Source organism: Poecilia mexicana, unplaced genomic scaffold (genome assembly GCF_051168715.1).
Source record: "Poecilia mexicana isolate PSO_F unplaced genomic scaffold, ASM5116871v1 scaffold_20, whole genome shotgun sequence".
Classification (NCBI taxonomy): domain Eukaryota; kingdom Metazoa; phylum Chordata; class Actinopteri; order Cyprinodontiformes; family Poeciliidae; genus Poecilia; species Poecilia mexicana.
In genome coordinates, this window is record NW_028263389.1 from 16,272,723 (window position 1) to 16,290,961 (window position 18,239).

General features: G+C 37.7%; 1 protein-coding gene across 4 annotated transcripts in view; it reads left to right on the plus strand.

Moving 5' to 3' along the window:
* smarcd3b (SWI/SNF related BAF chromatin remodeling complex subunit D3b) overlaps positions 1-18,029 on the plus strand; it is a 51,644-nt gene extending 33,615 nt beyond the window's left edge. For 3 of the 4 annotated variants that reach the window (XM_088001168.1, XM_015007205.2, XM_015007209.2), the window contains 11 exons: positions 1,915-1,957; positions 3,597-3,719; positions 3,847-3,972; positions 4,761-4,856; positions 9,774-9,875; positions 9,983-10,144; positions 11,122-11,219; positions 11,317-11,452; positions 13,793-13,915; positions 14,499-14,600; positions 14,719-18,029. In XM_088001168.1, the coding sequence (XP_087857294.1) occupies positions 1,915-1,957; positions 3,597-3,719; positions 3,847-3,972; positions 4,761-4,856; positions 9,774-9,875; positions 9,983-10,144; positions 11,122-11,219; positions 11,317-11,452; positions 13,793-13,915; positions 14,499-14,600; positions 14,719-14,772 (1,165 nt within the window). In that variant the 3' untranslated portion in view covers positions 14,773-18,029. The remainder of the gene's footprint in view (positions 1-1,914; positions 1,958-3,596; positions 3,720-3,846; positions 3,973-4,760; positions 4,857-9,773; positions 9,876-9,982; positions 10,145-11,121; positions 11,220-11,316; positions 11,453-13,792; positions 13,916-14,498; positions 14,601-14,718) is intronic. The other variant, XM_015007211.2, reaches the window with a different exon arrangement.
* The last annotated feature ends 210 nt before the right edge of the window (positions 18,030-18,239 follow it).

Below are 18,239 nucleotides of genomic sequence, written 5' to 3' on the forward strand. Positions count from 1 at the left end.
CTTATCAGATCTGTGATCTGATACCTTTAAAGCCACAAATGTTGCATTACATTGAGCTTCTTTCAGAATGAGATGTTTTAGGGCCTCTGACACTTTAAATCGAAATAAGCTGCTACTGGCCACGCCTCCCAACTCAAAGTTTACACTTGTATGTGAAAACAGCTGCAAACAGATGTGCAATTATACAACAGTACTTCTTTGAAAAGCATTAGTAGATCCTCCTGCACAACCAACAAGAATGAAGCAAGTTGTTTCTGAATGGCTAATCAACAACAAAACACTTGTTTTTTCCAGCGGCCATTGTACAGCGGTAAAACCAGCTGATTAAATGTACTGGAGTTCTGCTTTGGTTGCTAGGTGATAGGCTGGACTTCGCTGGGGTTGCTAGGTAACGTCGCAGTACCCGTTGATTGTGTCTCATCAATATTGAGGTTTTTGAAGCCACTCAGTTTCTAGATAGAAAAGCACATTAAAAACAGCTAGGTGGTTTTTAGATGCAGTAAAGACTCAAATGGAACCATAAAACATGCAAAAAGTGAATTTTGCATAATAGATAAACTTTAAAGAATCAGTTTTATTTCAATTTTTAGGTTTTTAGATGAAGAAAAATGTAAGTATGTGTTAAAAAAGATGAAAAAAAGAGGATAAATACATTTTCTTCTGTCTTCTGTTGTAGAAATTCAATGTCAAAATAGTAAAAACCAAATAAAAAACCTGTACTTGTTATTAGAACCATACTTAAGAACATTACCCCATTCTGTTTTATTTTCTAGGTAAAACTATTAGGAGCCATCGTGGAAGATTCAAAGAGTCACATGCGTCTTGCAGACTCTTGGTTTAGATGGACGGCCACTTTTGCCGAACTTGTTCCATTTTCAGATAATTGTTCAAGCTTGTTTTATTCTAACCGAAGCCTGGTTTGAACTTCTCCAGAACCTTCTACCTGGATCTGTGCTGGTTCTCATGCTTATTATCTAATATCTGTAGCAAACCTTCATAGAACAGCTGAGTTTACATTAAAAAGAGATGGACTATTTTCCTTTACAATAGGTTGTATTAGTTTTTATTTAACAAGGTCAGATTTCTGAAAAACACACAAGATTTTCCCTCCACTTCAGAGTTATGCACTAATTTCTGTCTGAATAGGAAACATTGAAGTTGACAGAAATTGCAAAAGGTCAAAGGCTCCGGGTATTTTTATGAGGCACTGTACGTAGGATGCAGCATGCTGAAAGAAAGGTTATGTCTGCAATGAGAACGATAAGTTTAGATCATCTTGAGATGAGTTATTCTAATTTGTTGTTTTTTGCAGTGTAGCACTAGCTAGTTGTTTTTAGACGCTGTCTTTTTGCAGACACAGACGACTTGCATGAGCCGCGCTGCATATATCAAGGTGCCCACAGATGTTTAATTTAGCAAGCAAAGGAAACTGTAGTGTGATTTTTTTTTATCTTACAAGCATCAGTTTTTTGTCTTCCTTAGTAGGTTAAAAAAAAAAAAATCATGAATCAATGAGCACACATGCACACAGCAGAGACTCTGCATTCCTGAAAAGCTTCTTTCGAACACACATCCCGTCGCTGATTCTGCAGTGTGTTTGTGCATCTGTCTGTGTGAGTTGCGGTGAAACGTTTCAGGTGAGAGATGTGTGATGTGACACTTTCTGGGCTGTTAGAGACTCTCGCTCCCCAGGTGGACGGCTGCATTTTCAGTGAGCACACAAACACAAGACCACACACACACACACACACACACACACACACACGCACACACACACACACACACAGCTGGGATGCTGGGGTGCTGGATATGGCCCAGCATTTTAGCAGATGGCCTGGGTGCTACGCTATCAGTCACCATAGTAACATGCTCTCTTTTTCCTCTTTCTCTCTGTCTTTCTCTCCCTGTCTCTAGTGCTAAGAGAAGGAAAATGGCAGACAAGATTCTTCCGCAAAGGGTGAGGCTGCATATATTTACCTTTGTTGTTCTGTTGTTTTTTTCTGTCTGTCTTTTTTATCTCCTCTGTGCAAAGAAGAAGAAAAAAACCCTTATCGCTTTTTGATGCCATGGGATTCTTGGAAGGCGCAGACGGCTGGATCATTATTTGTTATTTCCCAAAATGGGAATGGAGAGGACGGGCGGAGTGATGAGAAGTTTTCTTCATGGGTTTTATCCTGTTATTTGAATGGCTGCTCGTTGATTTACTCTGTAATTGTCAGGCTTAGATGCAAACACATGAAAAAGTGAAAGAGGCAGCAGATGACTCATGTTCCCACAGGTGAGAGTGGACCGTTGGAGGTGCAGATTTGTAAGTCCTGTCCGCTGAAGCTGCAGCTGGACTCCAGCCTTACCCCCTCTGACATCACCCAGACAGAGATAACAGCTAGCGTGGCATGGCATGGGGCGGCACTGACAATGAGTCAGGCCTGGGGAATGTCTGCCAGACTCCTCCACCAGCTCGCCGTCTCAGCCCAGGCAGATAGAGAAGGAATGAGAGGGAACAATGAAGGCAGGAAAACATGAAAGTAGCAGCAGCAGGGAGGGAGGACAGGGAGCTGGAGGAGTGTGTGCGCACAGTTCGGCGAGCAGCAGCAGCCCGTGATGCTGGGACGACTTTCATCAGTATGGTAACGCTTGAGTTCTGGCTATTTGTCTGCATCTCATTCTGATCCCCTGCTGGACGCTGCGGAGCGACCCATTAACGACAGCTAGAGCTGTGGCTCTAAGTTAGTCGAGTATTTTATTCACCTTCAGTTCATATCACTACTGCAAGGAATCCCATTTATACCCAGAGTGAAAAGGTATCTGACTGCTTATATGTTTCTTCTGTTTTGTTGGTGTTTGAGATCATCAAATAAATCAGCATATCAAACAAAGATAACCCAAGTAAATACAAAAAGGTGTTTTTTATTAAGTATTTCATTTATGAAGGAAAAAAGCTATCCAAACAAACGTCAAGGTTGCCAGATCTGAGAGCTTCCAACATAAAAACAAGATAAAACCTGCCCAACTCCCAAAAAATCTGCCTCTAATGAAATGAATGTTGAGAAAAATATATATATGCCATGATAATAACATCACCTAAATAAATTCAAAAAGCAGATTTTTTTATTAATGGTTTTATTTATCAAGGGAAAAAAGTTATCCAAACTAACATCATGGTTGCCAGATTTGACAAGTTTTCAGCCCAAAAACAACATAAAATCAAGAACAATAAGATGCTACAGCATAAAAAATAAAGAAAATACAAACTGGATTAGGTTTATATTTGATTTTACCAACATAGGCCTTTTTTAGTTCTTAGCTAGTTTAGCTTGCATCTCATTCTGCTCTTCTTTAGTAATAAAGAGGAATAAAATATTTTTTTAGCATTATTTAATGGATTTTGTTTGATCTGGTAACCATCATGTATTTAATTTCTCTTTGGGATCAATGAAGTATTTTTAAATTTGAATTGAACCCCAAAAAGGCAGCTTGTCTTCTTAATAATTTTCACAATAATTACACATTTGAAGAATTTTTTTACTTTATAATTAAGTGAGTGAAGGTTATTTTATTCAAATTTCATAACACGGCGTTCTCTTCCTCCTGAGCAGATCCGGGAACTGGTACCTGAATCTCAGGCCTACATGGATCTACTGGCTTTCGAGCGCAAACTGGACCAAACCATTATGCGTAAACGCGTCGACATCCAGGAAGCTCTGAAGAGACCAATGAAGGTAAATAAAAATAACCCTTTTTTAAAAAACTTTTTAGTGTTTTTCAGCCATTTATACAGCACCTCCATTTTTATTTGTGATTATTATTCCATACTAAACTGAGCTCCTGATTTTGCCCTTGTGTCAGCAGCAAAAGCGTAAACTAAGACTCTATATTTCCAACACGTTCAACCCAGCTCGACCTGACGCTGATGACTCGGATGGCAGCATTGCATCATGGGAGCTGAGGGTAGAGGGAAAGCTGCTGGATGATGTAAGTTTTGTTTTATGCTCCCAAACTGTTTTGCTGTTTATAGTTAATTATTATTTGCATATTAAGATTTTTTTCTACAGAATATTGGCAGGTTGAAAGTAGAGCTGGGCGATGAAGCTTAAAAATAAAATCCCCCATTTTTTTCATACTGGAACAAATTTTAATTTCAATTTATCTCACCTTATTTTCTAAAAAATAAATTACAAATGACATAAGATATTTTCAATCATACCTCCTGTGAGTTGTATTGGCTAAACAAATTTTTGTGTAGTTATGAGAAAAAACTGTAAAACAAGATGGTCGCCTTTAGCACCGGTGAATAAAAAGATGCAGATTTTTTTTTATTTTATTTAATCTTTAAAAACAAAAATTTGATTTAATCAGTAACGTCTATTTATTGCCCAGCCCTGTTTGAAAGTTGTGTTTTTATTTTGCAAGTTAAATGGATGCGTACTCTTTATTAAGGCTTGTAATTAAACCCAGAGCTCTCCTGGGCTTTCAGTCACTTTCTTTATTGATGTACTGTAATGTGTTGGCAGAGAGAATAACATGACTAAATGGTGAGAAAAGGCAAAATGATTTGTTTTGTGCCATAAGATCTGACATTCATAACAGGGGAAAGCTTTCAAAACCCACAAATATTTTCAGTGAATCTCGAAGGAAGTGAACCATGAGAACGATTACCGTGTTACTTTCCCTCTTTGTGGTTTGTCTGAAGTAATGATGCGATGGGAGAATTGATGAGATCCTCGACATGAAATGACTGTTTTTGTTTGTCTGTTCTGCAGCCGGGGAAGCAGAAGAAGAAGTTTTCTTCCTTTTTTAAGAGCTTGGTGATCGAGCTGGACAAAGAGCTGTACGGTCCGGACAACCACCTGGTCGAGGTCGGCACACACTGCGACTTTAACGCACAAACAGGAAGGTCACACAGCATGTGGTCTCATAAAGGCCAGAACAATTTGACCGAAAAGTAAAAAATCTGATTTTTTTTCATACCAGATCCGATTTATGATTTCAATCGTTTTTCTCTCTTTCTTTTCCAAAAAATAAATTAGAAATTTTCAAAAAGTGGCTTTTATCCCAATCATCCCTTTTGTAATTTGTACGACAAATTATTAGAGCCAGGCTACAAGACTTTTGGTTTAATTACAAGAATATTGTCAGAATATTTACAGAGCGAATTGTGTAATTTCACTAGAAAAAAGTGATTTTAATGACTGTTTTTGTTATTTTTTTGTGTTGCAGTTATCATAAAATTACTACTCTATTCTCCTGATAATATGACTTTATTCTGGTAATATTAATACTTTATTCTGGTATTATTTTGCTTTTGTCATATGACTTTATCCTTTAATAAACTGCAAAATCTTGTCCCTAATATTCAGTCATAGTTACCTGCATTCAAAGTGTAAATAAATAGAAACTGCAAAACATTCTTCGGTGCGCTGATGTCACCCAAAGAGTTAATTGCTGTAAAAACAATCCAAAAATTAAACCTACAAAAACCAAAATTTAAATTAATCAATAAAATCAATTTAGCAACAGCCATAGTCCCTTGTTCCTGTTCTCTTAAAGTTTTTACATTTTTAACAAAACTGTCAAGAAAAGATAACAAAAAAATCTGAAAAATCTGCCATTTAGCCAAACAATTCAACCCTGAAGTGTAGCTGAAAAAATAAAAGATTTGTGAAAAGCAGCTTGCTCTTTGCTGCCAAAGCTTTTGCCTTTTTATTTCTCTATAAAAATAATAACATCTGACCAAACCTCAGCAGACCCAATCAACCGGATTTAGCACAATCTGCGCTATTGTTGTTGAACTAAAACTCAGTATTTCCAGATATTTTACTCGTCCTTTAGAAGAAGTCAGCAGATCTGGTGAGAAACTGTTTTACTTTAAATGAGTCACAATGTAACGACTTCATGTTACGTCTCGGATTCGCTCAGCTTCTCGCCAAGAATAAACTCGGGAAAACTGACACAACTCTCACGTCTGAACTGAAAGTAGAGCGAAGAGGTGGTCGGCCCGAGACCAAGCAGTTCAGCTCATGACAGCCCCTTAAAACCACGGCTTATTGTTGTTTCACGTCACTTATTATGAATGTGAAACAAAGGACATGTTGTTTGATGAAAGCTGAATGAAGAGAGACGGTTTAGTCTCACTTCACTGATGCCAACAGATGAGCAACACGTTAATCATACAACGATGTGCAGAAGCTTTGTAGCGTTTAAAGTTCTCCTGGTCTTTAAATGTTTCAGGGGGATTTTTGCTGCTTTTCTCAAATTTTTAATCTGGAACATTGAGATAACTGGAGATTCCCAGTGGCTGTTTTAGTTCTGAAAACTGATGAATTACTGCAGTTTTATCTTGTCTGAAAGGAAAATCTGGGGAAAATCTTGCAATTTATGTTTCGTTTATCATCTACATCCATTTTTTCAGTTATCTTTGTTACTTTTCCATATTTCTTTTAAAGAAATAGGAACAAATTGTCACTTTGTGGCAGTTTCTTTGTAAAACAATTTAAATAGATTTAATTCAAAAGTACCTGATTTATTTCAAACGGAAATTAAATGTCTTCAAAGAGTTGTTGTGGATGGTGATGTTGTGACGTTATGGCAGGAAGGATCTCCTGTAGCAGTCAGTGTTGCAACGAGCCTAAAGAGGCCTCTGACTGAAGACTGTTGCTGTTTGATTGTCTCATGGCTGTCATGACAAACTAACAGCTCAGAGAAACAATAAGCATTGCTAATCCACCTCATTTGCTTTTGCTGCTCCTCTGTAAATCTTTGTCTGGCTGTATGGTGAGAAATCCAGGCAGAGAGATGTTGGAGTAGGGGATAAGATCCTTGATAAAGTACCTCAAGATCCATTTTAAACAGGTTTTTTTTGTTATGTGAAAGAAAGTTTAGGAGTCTTTTTGTGTGTGTTTTAGTTATTTGTTGAAACCAAAAAGCAAAACAGAGCATCACTATGAACCTGGTTAGATACTGAACAGAGGACCAGTTAAAATGAACCAGAAACAACTATAAAATGTTAAACTCTTAATTAAAGGGGCAGTATCATGTAAAATTAACGTTTTTGAGCTTTTCGTCATGCTATGCTGTTATTCCCTCATCAGAAACATACATGGAGCGTTGCTTTGATTCTTACATGCATGTTTGAGAAATCCTTTTATCTCCATGGCAACCATTCAGGAGAGTTAAGAGAGGAGCCATAGTGTGATGACTTCCTGAAAGGTGGAGTTTCAGAAGTAGCTGGAGTTTTTAAAGAGACAGGCGCCCAATTTCAAGGCGCTAAATTACAGTCATATTTTATATATAACATTTCTATAACAACAGAAGTGTGTAGTAGAATAGCAGCATGTGAGTGGAAAACATATTAAAACAAACTAAAGAAAGTCTAGGCTACCACCTAAAATCTCAGTAATTTCATTAGGTTTGTCATTATGTGATGAAAAAAATGAAAATGTTATTTTTACTGTAGGCAGAGAAAATGAGCCGCAGCGAGACCATTTAATTCCAGTCATTAGAGACTCAAGGTTTGACTTGGATTGGTAAAATAATGAGTTGTGAACCTTTCTTGGCTACGCTCAAATTCAAAAAATCCAACTCAAACCCTCAATAAAATTAAAAATGATGTACGAGTGAGTGAGAATCCAAAAACGCCAACTTTTCCTTTGACATGTCACCCGCGCTGTAAATTCTCCTTTTGCTCCGCCGGGACAACATTCACACGTCTTGAACAGTTTGTTCCATTACCAACACGGAGCGTCTCTAAAGCACTGGATCGGACTTTCCAGCGCCGCAGTCAAGGTCAATGATAGTTTCCCTCATTGAAAATTCCCATTTTGTCATGTCTGGCTAAATGTTGAGGAACAATGATCCCATCTCGCCTGCTCCTCGTCATGTTCTCATTGGTTAAATTGGAAATAAAGCAGGATGAGACGCAGAGGAGCATGCAGATTTTTTCTCCAACAGCAGAAAAATAGCTTTCTTTAATTTCAAGTACACAAGGTTGTTTCAATATGCAGATGGTGGAAATGGCAGCCTGGTTATTATAAACAAACAGCAGCTGCCCTTCACTCTGCATCTCCATAAAAGTGTAAAAAAAAGAGAGAGAGAGAGAAAAATCCACTTCAGGAGTTTCAAAGTGAAAATGACGGCCTTTCAAGGTTCCTCGTTTTTATCAACCCGACTCTAAGGTGCTTCTCTTTAAGTGATTTTCAATCAAAGGAATTTCATCCCCCTCTTGAGGTGCATTCAGTGCTGGATCTGCTCTGAGAGCGGCGGCCATTGGTTGAAAGAAAAATGTGTTTTTTATGCATCTGAGAGGAAAGACAGAACTGACTCTTACTGAAGTCTTTGTGTTATTAGTTTTATGCACTTGTTTTATCATAATTTACAGTCACGCTTTCATCTATTTTTTGGATTGCAAAAACACAGAAAAAAATCACCCAAGGTTAGATCTATAAATCCTTTTTATAGAAGACAAAAAAAATCCTGGCTAAACCTTTGCTGTCTTGTGTTTATTCTTCTCATTGTGTATGACTGCTGTAGAAATATTTAACCTTTTATCAAACAGTGCTGCCTGTGAAGGTCATCGCTCTGATTATTGTGTTTTAATGGTGAAAGATTTCCACTGTGTTACAGCTGTTTATATAAATTTCATCCTAAAAGATCTGGAAACTTCAAAGCAGTTGCATAATATCAGTCTGAAAAATCCAGCCTTGAGTTTCAGTGCATTTATATATATTTAAATATATTTAATAAATGTATTCCCTCGATAAAATAACTGGTCTCACTACTTAACTTAACGCCAAAGCACTACAGCAACATGGTGTTCAGCAGAAGCTAATGCTAAAGCACTAACTTCTGTTTAAATTATATCTTCCCTTGAAAGACTAAAAGCACCAATTTAGTTTTAGCTTTATAACTTACATGTTCACAGACGTTATATTTATATTTTGTTCTCTGTTGACCATGTTTTATTTTGTTTCTGTCTGTCTTTGAAATAAAGTTATGGGGGAAAAAAAGAGAGAGAAGTGAGGAGAGGAAATGCATTCCGTCTTCAGTGCCTTCAAAATAAGAGCATGAATATTAATGTCTAACTTGATGCATTCTTAGCAATCAATAACCAAAACTTCAACATAGATGTCAAACTTTATTCAGCTGAAAGCTTAGAAAGCAGTAAAAAAAATTAAAAAGTAAATTAGCCCTTTATAATTTAAGTGCACTAGATATTTTCAAAGTTGGCTAAAGTGCTAAACAAAAAAATTAGCTTTGCTATTAGCGCATTAGAAGAACTGTTTCCCACTGCTTTCTGGTTATATTGCTGCTTATATTCTGCTTCTTCCAATTCAACAGTGCTTTTTTTCCTATGAAATATGAAAGGTTGGAAAGATGAATGAATGAATGTTTCTATTGAGGTGAAAACATTACAGCTTACCAAAATAAACCTTTATAGTATAATGTAAGTACTATAACAGTATTGTTTTTAGATTCCTCTAAATTTACAGTTGATTTTAGATTTAGAGAAATGATAAAAATGTCTGTTTTAACTAAAAGAAATAAAATGCAGGTATTTATTGTTAAGATAATTGAGAGTCTACAATTTGACATCCGACAAGTGGAAATAACAGGCCAGCTGAGTCTAACACTGAGTCTGTGACAGATTATCGTTGTTTTCAGTAGCCAAATAATAAACATTATGTTTAATAATAATCTAATCTGGTGATGCCAAAACTCTCCAAAGCATGATTTAAACTTCTTTGTGAAATTAGGTTTTGGTCTGTTTGCTCTTATAGTGGCACCGCACACCCACCACTCAGGAGACGGACGGCTTCCAGGTGAAGAGACCGGGAGACGTGAGCGTGCGCTGCACCCTGCTGCTGATGCTGGACTACCAGGTGAGGGCGCCACAGACATCTGACATGTACAGGATGGTAGATCCAGTGTGAATTATCTAATATGGATTTTTTTTTTATAGTTTTTATTAATCAGAGTGTCTCTGCAGCCTCTCCAGTTTAAGCTGGACCTGCGCCTGGCGCGCCTGCTGGGCATCCACACTCAGACTCGCTCCTGCATCATTCAGGCCCTCTGGCAGTATGTGAAGACCAACAAGCTGCAGGACTCGCATGACAAAGAGTACATTAACTGTGACAAGTACTTTCAACAGGTACAACATGTTACAGAAAATTAGACTATTAAGAGCAAAAAAAAACAGCAACATGAACTGGACAGCTTTCCCAAAATATCTAAAACCCATAAAAACTGGAAGTGAGCATGTTTTTTAATAAAAAGTGATAAAGATGGCTGTGTGAGAATGATAAAAAAAAAAACATGGGATATGTAGATGTTTTGCAATGCTATGACTGAGTGTTGTTAACTAAAAAATAAAGAGTGTTTGACTATGTAGCAATAGCACAGAAATCTAGTATGAATAGCGTCCTTCAGGTTAGATAAAAAAAACTTTCTTCCACCGCTGCAGCATAATTTTCCTTTATAACTTTTGGGAAAAACTAACTTGTAATTTGAAGGCAGGTAATCAGTGGAGAACAAAATCAAAATGGTAATAACTCTTTTTAACTAAATTGCTGGCACAAAGCTTTTTATCCTCACTGATAATTTCTAAAATAATAAATGCAGCTTCAGCCCTTTTTTAATTAAAATTACTTTTTTTTATCTAGAAAATTTTAATTAGAACTCCACAACTCCCTATTTCAATGAGGTGCAAACACAAGAAAATACCAAAGCCCATTGCTCTTAGCCACTTTTAAGAAATGAAAAGACAAGAAAACATTCAAAGGAGACAAATGTGTGTTCATCTAAGTCAGGAAACAGCTACAACTGTCTAAAGTTACCAGAATCTGCATTCAGAGTAGTAATTAAAATGGTTAAAACAGCTGGATGTTAGAGTAGTTTGAGCTAAGTAGCTAAGGTCAACACACAACCTGCATTCAATGTTAAAATTGTAAGATAAAAAAATCCTGCGTTGTCCAGTAACTTGGTAAAATCACTTGATTGAGTTCAATTGATGTGGTCAGTTTTTTCCTACATTTTATGTAAACAGAGAACAGTAAATGGGTCGCCTCAGGTTCATCACAAGTTCTACTTTAAAGGTTTAATTTTGAAGATCCTTGTCCTGCTCTACAGATTTTCGACTGTCCTCGCCTGAAGTTCTCTGAGATTCCTCAGCGCCTCACTAACCTCCTGCTACCGCCCGACCCCATCGTCATCAACCATGTCATCAGGTTCAGACTCCTACTACATCAAATGAAATCTTACCTAAGTAAGTAAAACCCCTCTCTGTTTCCTCTGGATTCACTCATTTTCTTGCTTTCCCCTCAGCGTTGACCCCAACGACCAGAAGAAGACGGCCTGCTACGACATTGATGTGGAGGTGGAAGACCCCCTCAAGAGCCAGATGAGCAGCTTCCTCCTCTCCACCGCCAACCAGCAGGAAATCGCCTCCCTCGACAACAAGGTGAACGTTCTAAAGTCTTTGTTGATACCTGTCTTCTTTACTGAAGAAACCGGTTAATTGACAAACTTTTTAATTTTTCTAAGTCATGTTGGTCCACCAAATGATCTGAAAATAAGGGACACAACTAAGTTCACATTTTATATTGGAAACTTTGATTTTAACTTTAGTTGGTTTGGATTTAATTTATATTTCTCCCTTTTTGCTATAGCAATTGGGGGCTTGTCCGGGAAACAAAGTAATTAACATCTATTGTCTCATTTTCACTGAGTGTTACAGCACGGGTTGGTGTGGTTCAGAATGCTATTTTGTATGTTTTCATTTGTAAAAGCGGCCCATACCAACACAGACAGCACCATTCATGGGTCACCTTTAGTAGTAGCTTCATGGTAGAATGGTACGGTATGATTAGAGTGGAACTACTGATGTTACTGATGGGGGACAGTAAAACGCCATTGGTTGTGACAAGCATGAGACAAAGGTGATTAGATTTAACCCTGTCTGCTGAGTGAGAGTCCAACTGGTGGTGGAAATGCTCTCCTGAATACGCCAAACCATAAAATGGCGTACCAAACCGCAGCAACCTGTGACGCTCCACTCATTAGAAACAAGGTCTGTCAGTCTGGAAAGGGCTACAAAGCCATTTCTTTCTTTGAGACTCCTGTGAATCACAGTGGGAATCCTTTTCCACAAATAGAGAAAAAAATGGCAGAGTTGAACCTTCCCAGGATTACTCAGAAAACGCATCAACAACCCATCCAAGAGATCACAGGACTTCTTAGAACAATAGCTGCAGCTCTGATGTTCCTCAATTAAGTTCAGTGTTTATGATCCAACAAGAGAGAGTCTGGGCAAAAATGGCAACCATTGGATGGCTCAAATACAGAAATCACTGCGGACCAAAGAAACATCGAAGGCTTTCCCAAAAAACATCTCGATGATCCCCAAGAGTTTGGGAAAATATCACGTTGGGAAACTTCTGTCCTGTTATGTCTGACGTAAAATTATTCCACAGTCCAATGTGTTGGTTCTGAATACGACCTTGAACTCGTCTTTCTATCAGTTTGTGATCTTAAGCTCAAACACAGTTGGCTTATTCTGCAGGAAAACGATCTAAAGCATGCCAGCAAGCATGAATGGGTCAAAAATGTATCAAAACGAAGGGTTTGAAGTAGTCTAGTCAAAGGCTGGACTTAAATAGGTGTTTATGCATGGAAACATCCCAGTATTGCTGAATTAAAACATCTCTCCAAAGAAGAGTGGGACCAGATTTCCTCCATAGTAATGCAAAATACTCACTGCCAATGAATGCTAATGCTTCTCTGGAGTTGTTGCTGTCAGTTTTGGCACAAACAGTGATTGGACTTAGGAGGCAAATACTTTTTATGTGGAACTGTATAAATAAAAACCCAAAATTTTTTCTAGACAGTAAATGATATAACATGCAATTACCTATTGAATTGTTTTCTGAAATGATGGTTGGAAAGCAACATATATGAGGTCTTGGGATGACTCCAGAAATTAGACGTGTGAAATAAAATTGCGGTCACAAGTCAATAAAAGCTGGAAGATTTTTGAGCCAACTTCTAAATGGGCTACATTTTATTAGGTTTTATAAAAATGGTTTTAGCTGCTTTGTTTCATCTGGGGGTGGGGGTTTTGTACGGTTATTATTTCTGCAAGGTTTCTTTTTTATGTCCAGTTCCTCTTTCTGTTTCATTTAGAAAACCTGGCGCTGGTTATTTCATTATGTGTAGTTTATGTTTCTGCCTATCTGGACTCTGTTACTGTTTATCACTCATCTGTTGTTCATTTGGGAACCGGTTTCTCAGCAGAGCCCCTTCCTGGTAAATCGTAAAGCTCCTTCATGGTAGACTTTTTTTTTGTTTTACATGAAAAGGATTGCAGAAGCATTGCTGGTTTAATGAGGCTACAGTCCACTTAGGGGGAAGTCGTCCTTTTAAGTTAAACAGAAAGCCATGCTTTGTAATATATGTAATATGTATGCTGATATGATTTCTATGTAAAATCTAAAAATTTCTTCACTCTGTTTTGTTGCTTTGTCTCTCTTGTCTTGAACCCTGTGATACTTTAGCACCCAGAAATATTGGTTTCCCATAAAATATAAAGATTATGACGTCAGTTTTGGCCACTGATGCTGCAGAAAATTGATGAACAAGCTTACGTAGCGATAAAAATTTAATTCCTTAATGTTAGAATGAGTCACGTAAAACTTCTAATTTTGAACTAGGCTCCCAAATTGAGGAAGTGTTGCCAGGTCAGAGGCGGTGAAGGTTGGCTCTTCTGGTTCAGAGGTTTGAATCTGGTGTTTCTGTTTTCCAGATCCATGAGACCATCGAGTCCATCAACCAGCTGAAGATCCAACGGGACTTCATGCTCAGCTTCTCCAGAGATCCCAAAGGCTACATCCAAGACTGGCTCAAGTCCCAAAGCCGAGACCTCAAGGTTCCACATGCTCATCCATCCATCCGTCCATCCGTTCATCCATCCATCCATCCATCCATCCATCTGTTCATTCATCTGTCCGTCCGTCCGTCCGTCCGTCCGTCCGTCCATCCATCCATCCATCCATCCATCCATCTTTCTTTTTTCCTGAACACTGTTGAAATATGCCTCATAAATACATGGTGAACTTTTGTATTTATATGAAAATCTGCTAAAAAGGAAATAATAACTCTTGAACTTTGACTGTGGAGCAACATGGAGTTATAAAGTGAAAAACATGGCTACTCCTCTGGTCCCTCAAACTAAATGTAGCATTTTGTTAGACACTTCAATGTGTTTTGAGTTATAAACATGTATGAAATAAAAACATAAAGATTATAACCCTCAATATGATTCACGCTGAACCAAGAAATAGTTAATCACAATAGATTAAATTATTGATTCAATAATATTTAAGAATGCACTTAAAATGGTTTTTAACATTTACCAGCTTTGCCAAAGCTTGTAGTTTCACAGTTTGTCATCACCTTAGACATTTGCTGCAGGATGTAAATGGCGTCCATTTTTCTAACTTGTGCTGCAGTTGATGACTGACGTGGTGGGGAACCCTGAGGAGGAGCGGAGGGCGGCGTTTTACCACGAACCCTGGTCCCAGGAGGCGGTCAGCCGCTACTTCTACTGCAAGGTGAAGAAAGCCCACACACTGGCTCATCTTTTATAAGATCTCTTCTTCTTCTTCTTCTTCTTCTTCTTCTTCTTCTTCTTCTTCTTCTTCTTCTTCTAACTCGCTGTTCTCCTGACAGATCCAGCAGAGGAGACAGGAGCTGGAACAGGCCTTAGCAGTCCGCAACACCTAAAGCGGAAGGTCCTCCTGAAGTTCTGCCTCTGGATTTTGAAGCTGTGTGTGTGTGTGTGTTTGGATTTTTGTGAGTGTGTGTGTGAGGCCAGCAGTGAAGTCTAGATCTTCAGCTGAACCTAAAGAAGTCCACATTCAGTTTGTCAACAGTTTTGAAGCTAAATAGGACTCAACAGCGGTTTGTCAGACCCAGATATGAATGCACTTCCTGTTTGAAAAGACCATGAAGTAATCATCGTTAGCAGCACTGTTGGCCCTCAGAGGCTCGGCTTTGTAAATATGTCCCGCAAAAACTGTCGACCAGCTGCTCACACACCTCCATGTTTGTGCTCTGGATGAGTCTAACCACGCACATTTTTTTATTTGTCCTCATTTGAATCCTATTTTTTTAAGGGTTAATTAATAACACCAGCAAAATATGAGATTACAGTTTTCTGGGTGGCTGCAGATTATAAAACATGATGTGTTGGTTGCATTCATTGTTTCTCCACCATGTTTAGTTTGCTTTAAAAAAAAAGAGAGACTGACGAGCTAAAGTATCACCATGCTATCAGCAGTTTGTGACAGAAGTTTACATACACTCATCACTGCCATAAGTATTATATTAACTTTGTTCCATGAATAGTTTTTATGTTCAATTCTCCTTGGTGAACTAATTGTTTAACAACTTCAACTTTTAAAAAAACAAGATTTGGGAACTTTCAAGTTAATAAAATTTTATCTAATTCACATGAGGGCAAAACTACACGTACATGCTCTTATACAAACATACAAACCTCTGAACATCATCAATAAGTTGATTAATTTTTTCTGGCTAAATATTTAACAAGTTTTCTTGGCAAAATGCACACAATTGGGTATTGTTGTCCAGCACAGGACCGTGATTCCAAACACACTTTAAAACTAAGGCCGGGATTTTAATTTTGCTTAATTAATGACTTTGATTTTAAAATGTTAACACAATTATTTGTTTTTTTTATTATTATTATTTTACACTCTGTTCCCATGGAAACCTTTGTATTTGTGCGTCTCTGCTACAACATCGTCTACAAACATCAGTGATGGGTGGTAATGCTGCTCTTGACCTACTGGGAGTTAATTTTTGCTTCAAAAATAATCTAATACGATGCTGGAAAAGATTATTGTGTCAAAGTTGTGCTAAAAGGAGCTAGCCTATCAGCAAAGCCATTAAATCTTAAACTACCATCTCAATATGTTACAACAGGACAGGCTTCCCCAATGTCAATATTGGCGTCCACATTTTCAAAGAAGCATTTTTTTTCTTAAATTACATAAATAAGAGATTCCTGACGCACTAAAAGTATGGTATGGGTATAATATCACTTTGCACCAATCTGATGGTTAAATAACCTAAATTACAGACTAAAAATAAATATATTTGGTGTTGAGCTCATGGCTATTTATTCAATAATTTAGCAACAATTTAGCTTTTGATCAAAATGAGATTAATTACAGTATCTACAATTAACATCGAGTCACACAGCTTGTCAAAACTGGTTTAGGAAGCGCTACCTTGCCTGATGCTAGCAGGTTAGCTCGATGCTAGCAGTTAGCCTGATGCTACCAGGCTAACGTCAAGCTTCTGAATGGGCACCCGAAATGTTTTGTAGACTGCACTTATATTTGAACTGGTACCAGTTCCGAAACCAAATTCAGAACCAATTCAGCCAAAAAGAGTGGTAAAATAGAGCCAGAACTACGGTATATGAAATGCTTCCTGATGCTACCGGAAGCTTCGTTTGAGGTACAACGTGCTAAGAGACGTAAACATATGTTTGTGGGTTTGTATGTACAGATTTGAGCCTTTTCATTATTAATTATTCGTTTTAAGAAACCTAAAATTAGCATCAGGATGAATGTTTATTAACTTCTGACCAAAACAGTTGCTGCATTTTAATGAAGGAAAACAATAAGATGTGACGATCGTATTGGTTTGTTTTCTTCCTTTAATCACGTCACTGCGGTGGAAATGGGGGGGGAAATAATCCCTTTCGTGTGTTTGTAAGATCAGTGTTTTGAAGGTTTTACCAAAGGATGCAACAAAAAGAAGCAGAGAACAAAAGAAACTGGACAAAAACACAAACCTGTGTTTTAAAAAATATTAATAACTGAGCAGTATTAGCAGTTAAGTCCAAGTTTGTTGCATTTTACATTTTCTATGTTACACATGCACAGAGAAGGGAAAAAAAGAATAATGAAGGGTAGTTCGGTGGAGATTTGAATGTAAATATGTTTTGGTGTCCAGCTGTACAGTCCACATCTGTTTGGATTACATGTTGCAGTATGGGAGCTCCATTGGTTTTTAATTATTCCCACTTTGGGGGTCGATTTATTTTAGTGTCTTACCGTGGGAGCTGCAACAAAAATCAGTCTCAGTAGCTGCAACAGAATATAATCTGCACCAATCTCATTTTACACGTTTTTTAATGACTTGTATGTATATGTTGTACTGTCGATTAGATTGTTTTTGGATGAGAGGGAGGGTTACTTTGCACTGTGCTGTAAACTCTTTGTCGGGACTCTCTTTATTGTGGGTGAGACCCTCTTTATTATCCCAGCGTACACAAAAATCGACCTATGCATGCTCCATGAACATGGATCAATACATCTGATGAGGCAGTCCGTGTAAATATGAAAAGGTCTGCATAGATGTGTACGTAGCCAAGGCAGGACTCGGCAAGTTTGCTGATAGCGCCTTCTGGACATTGTTTGTTTTTTGCCAAAAAAGAAAAAAAAAACTTGTCCTACCAGCAACTAACTGTAGGTGTGAGCTGTATGTTTTCATTATTGGGACTAAGTTATATTCACTGCACTCTGTAGGTAGCTGTAGCTAGGAAATCAGTCCCGTGTCTCACCTGGAGTGTTTCTTTTTCTTCTTTTTTTTTTTATTCATAGCATGTCCAGGACATTTATAATGTTGTCACTGAATCACTAACCCCCTCTTGTGGAGGACACCTAGAGCTGCAACTCCTCTACATCAGAATCATCACTACTGTATTAGTCTGTCACCGATCCCTGTCCATACTGTTGCATGTGGGTCTGAGGAGTGGGAGCTACTCTCTCTTTGTTTACACTGAGGGTCACCGACAGGAGGTTAATAATAATAAATAATAATGCTGTATATCTAAAGGGTTTCATGATCATGTTCTGTAAAGAAAAAGAGGGGAATACAGCTGTAACATTGTGAGACAGCCTGGATGTAAATAAAGAAGCGCTTGCCAAAGTTTGTAAATGCCATCAGATGTGAAGTCTCTTTTGTTGTTCATCAGTTTTCTATGGCTTAAAAGCAACATGTTCATTTATTAGTATGATTTTAAAATCCACGTTTTGGAAACTGATTTGGAAAACTCTTCTTCTGCCTTTTTTTGTTACTAATATGAATTATTGTCATTTTCATCCTTAAAGTGTCAAAATTTCAACTTTATATTTTTGGGCCTCTGATGTCAT